Below are 4,047 nucleotides of genomic sequence, written 5' to 3'. Positions count from 1 at the left end.
TTGTTCATCATTTCTTGTAGCCATTTCTGTGTTAGCATCGCCGTCCAGTCGCACGTCCATCATCCTCTATCATGGCTCAGGCAGCTCAGGCGGCTCAGGTGAACGCTTTCGATCCGAACAGCTCGCAGATTCAGGTGGAACACGACCGGAAGCGGCGGCAGTTTGTCATCAGGCTGAACGGTGAGTCCGACATGTAAATATTAGCATGCTAACGTGGCTAACGTTAGCATGCTCAGAGGCTGCTGCAGGGGGAAAAAAAACATGTCCTGGCTGCTAACATCGACGTCCTGTCCTAAATCGTGAACCCAGCTGCCATTTCAGACACAGAGGCGTTGTTAGTTTCACACCGAGTGAATGTCACGTCTTTATTCCGGGTTTGTTCCGTGTCAGAGTCCCGAACAGGCCACAGGGTCTTCACCTGTAACTTCACAAGCTTGTTGTTTATCTAACTTGTTCCTCTTCTGGAAACACATCCTCCCCCTCCCATTTACAAAACACACCTTAACGAACATAAATAAACACTCACATTAAGTTATCCTATGACAACCTCTACACAGCCTTTAAGAGTTATTATTCAGGCGACAATAATTTAAATTGATTTGCATTGTTTTACATAATTATTAATAATCACAGTTATAAATATGTTGTTTTCCGACTTAAAACGAATTTCCTTAAGTTTGATTCTTTAGTTTTTAAACTAAAAAAATTTGATTCTTTAGTTTATAGATGTTTTAATGTGTCTGACTGTCCAGGTCACTGTCATTTAATGTCAAATCATTTCAGCATTGAGGAGTTCATCAGAAGAGGGAAGCTGTCCAACCCTGAAAGAAGATCTCTGTCTGTCTGTGTCTGTCTGTCTGTCTGTCTGTCTGTCTGTCTGTCCGTCCTCACAGCTCATAATCCATTTTTCTCCTCAAGCACATATCTGTCAGGGTGTGAAAGAAGTCATGCTTGTCTTGTGAAGCGGCCATGTTGTAGTTATAGACTGTGAGTTTCTTACACAGCTCGGAGGTACTCAGGGTGTTCTGTCGAGATGTGCTGCCTTGTCAGAAAACGCTCCCATTGTGTGAAACGGTGCACAGACGCTCTTCATATCTCCTATGAAATAATGCTACTGGAACAATAACTTAATATTAATGAACTTCAAACTTTATTGTCATCATCAGAGGGGGGTATCTCGATTGAGAGTAATCTTCTAGTAAATAAATCCTCTTTTAAACACCACTACTCACTGCGAACAGGAAGCATGTTTTGATACTCCATTATAAAACCATAATTTAAGATTTTATAGGAAGCACACTGATAGATAAATATCCCCTTATCAAATAATGCTTCCTGTATTGCACAAAGCCACACAGTAGTACATATTGATGGGTAGCACTACTACGTAGAACACCTGATCTGAAATATAAATAAAATACGAAAGGAAGTCATGTTTTTAAATGTGTTGACGAGGCATCCTTTTCTATGTTTATTTCTTTCCTGAACAAACTGGGCTAACTTAGTGTTCTTGTACCTAGTTAACTTCTAATAACGTATATTGGGATGAGTTGATTTATCAGTTAAACATCGGTATCGGCCGATACTTGGCTTGTGGCATGCACTGATGTCAGTGTCTGATGTGTCACTTAAGTTTGATGCTGTGAAGCTTTTACACCTGACTGCTGATTCAGAGAAAATTCTTTTATTTGACCTGTTGGGAGAAACTCTTGATTTGTTTTCATACTCACGCTTAAAGGAAATGTCGTCAGTGTGGGCGTCTTACATCATCTCTGAGAAAGATCAGCGACAAGCACACTTCGTAAAATTTATAATCTTGAACTTCTTCCTGCCCTCAGGATCTCACGATCGAGCCGTTCTCCTGTACGAATATGTTGGGAAGAAGACGGTGGACCTGCAGCACACCGAGGTTCCAGATGCTTACAGAGGAAGAGGGATAGCCAAGCACCTGGCCAAGGTAGAACACCTGAAGACTGGCTGTTTTTATTTGAGCCCAGCTGAAAATATTTGACCCAATTTAACAATGCATGTTATAAAAGAAAATATTGATCAGCTGTAGGACAGAGTTTCTTTATTACAGTATTTTATTTTGGTAACTGAACTTCTGTTTGAGATACTTTAATCTGGGACGTAAATCCACCTAAAGAACACACCTGAAGAAGGATGCAGAGTACTTGTAGACGACCTGTTTGATCTGATTTGTATCTTCTATGACGGCAGGCAGCCATGGATTTCGTGGTGGAAGAGGACCTGAAGGCCCACTTGACCTGCTGGTACATCCAGAAATACGTCAAAGAGAATCCTCAGCCTCAGTACTTTGAACATATTTATCAATGACCCGATGCTGCTCTGACAGGAGCGGGAGAAAGAGACTCCCGGAGGATTCACACTGTGCTGCAGCATGCTTTGGAGTTACAGGACCGATACACAAACAGGACCTTCCAGGCATTGTTAAAAAGGACTTTGAGCTACTCCAGAGACACAGAGAAGGCGTCTGTGAGCTGAGCATTCGGTCCACGCTTGACTTTTGTCCAGAACCAGAACCAAGAAGCGGACCAGCCGGCCACAAATTCTGATAATTATGAGCAGTTAAAGTAACCAAAGCTGTTCCGTCAGACCGAAACCCTCCCACCACTGATGGAAACGAAGGGTTAGGAATGATGGAGACCAGCTGTGGGTCAAATATTGGGATGCAAATTCTCTGTCCTCCCCTCATTTGTTCATTGGTCGTGAGCAAGTGATGGGCGCCGGCGTTGTCTAAATAGAGACAATGATGCCTTCACTGACCAACTGTGATGACTTTTGTGCTTCCTCTTTCTTTATATTCTTCTTTATTTTTGGGCTACCCTGTCAGTAAAGTTTGGTTTCTTTGGGCTAAAATGCTAGTGTAGTAGATTACAAATGCTAAAGTTATCTTTAACATCAGAAGAGAAGGGGTGTGACGATACCTGGCGATGCAAATTAAAGAAAAAGATATAATTTGTATTTTGAAAACATTTCTTTTCTCAAACTCTGGAGATCCTCTCACATTCTGCTCGGTAACAGACTTTTATGATCTATAATTTGTGTCTCGAATTGATCCGGAAACAGTGCAGGGATTTGTAAACCAAAGAACAAACACCGAGTAATAATGATCTCGACTGTGTGTTAAAGGTTACATTCAAGGTCAAAGGTCACATTAACACACGTGTGATAAATTGGGTCTGAAGTTTGTCACTGTGGTTAAAAAAAAAAAAAAAAACCTCAGTGGGGATATTGATGAATATTTCTGCTCCAACCAGCGTTTCATAAAACAGCACTGTTACATTCTGCCTCCCTTTAGTCATTCAGGAAATGATGTGTAAAGGTCTTTACTCATTAACCCTTCCCCTTATGTCAGCTGATGAGGGTCATCAGAGAGGACAGCTCGTCGCGGCGCTCTCTCTTTCACCTCTTCATGAGTTGTCTTTTTGTTGTTGCTGTTGACAATCTAAAGTGTTGAAGAGAAGAATCCCTCAGGTTACTCCACACTGTCAGGATGAAGATGAGCGTGTTGTCTGCTTCGATCGCCCAGAGGTTACTGCAGGAAATGACTCTCTCTCTCTCTTAGGTGATGCACCTACTCCTCTTCTTGTTCTCATGTTTGTATCCGTGTGTTTGCTTGAAAGGAAATCCTGAGCTGCATGGCTCGACCAGATGAGTAAAAATGAACCGACATTCATTTGTTTTGTGCGTTACACTTCTGTTTTTTTTCTTCTTGTTATCTATAAATAAAGAAATCGAAATTTCATTGAGTATTCTCAGAATATTTTATAAAGAACAGAACAGTTATACTTTCTTTTTGCAGCTTCACTTCAGCTGAGCTGTTTATCACATGAATGAGTTTTTGGATGTCAGGCTAAAAAAAAAATAATGTTTTGATTTTGTTTTTAATGTTTCATGGAAAGATTAAAAACTCAAAGTAGTCGTTTAGTTATTTGATACAGCAGCATTAAGCATGAGATCAGTTAAAGTCAGTGTTGGTATCCCGAGAAAGCAAGATAGTTAAGTCTAGTTCTTGGAAAAAAC

The 4,047-nt window shown here is 40.8% G+C and overlaps 1 protein-coding gene across 1 annotated transcript; it reads left to right on the top strand.

The window, feature by feature from the left end:
* Positions 1-45: 45 nt before the first annotated feature.
* natd1 (protein NATD1) lies at positions 46-3,769 on the top strand. Its single transcript, XM_020653240.3, has 3 exons — positions 46-180; positions 1,839-1,957; positions 2,221-3,769. The coding sequence occupies exons 1-3, from the start codon at positions 72-74 to the stop codon at positions 2,335-2,337; spliced, it is 345 nt and encodes a 114-aa protein (XP_020508896.2). The 5' UTR covers positions 46-71; the 3' UTR covers positions 2,338-3,769.
* The last annotated feature ends 278 nt before the right edge of the window (positions 3,770-4,047 follow it).

This window comes from Labrus bergylta, chromosome 16 (assembly GCF_963930695.1).
Source record: "Labrus bergylta chromosome 16, fLabBer1.1, whole genome shotgun sequence".
Lineage (NCBI taxonomy): Eukaryota > Metazoa > Chordata > Actinopteri > Labriformes > Labridae > Labrus > Labrus bergylta.
The sequence above is the reverse complement of the archived record's forward strand: the minus strand, read 5'-3'. Positions and strand labels throughout refer to the sequence as shown.

Excerpts from the sequence above, each read along its gene's own strand:
- natd1 (XM_020653240.3), top strand. The coding sequence starts at position 72 with ATGGCTCAGGCAGCTCAGGCGGCTCAGGTGAACGCTTTCGATCCGAAC. Across the intron at positions 181-1,838 it reads GTTTGTCATCAGGCTGAACG|GATCTCACGATCGAGCCGTT; the intron begins GTGAGTCCGACA and ends TCCTGCCCTCAG. Across the intron at positions 1,958-2,220 it reads TAGCCAAGCACCTGGCCAAG|GCAGCCATGGATTTCGTGGT; the intron begins GTAGAACACCTG and ends CTATGACGGCAG.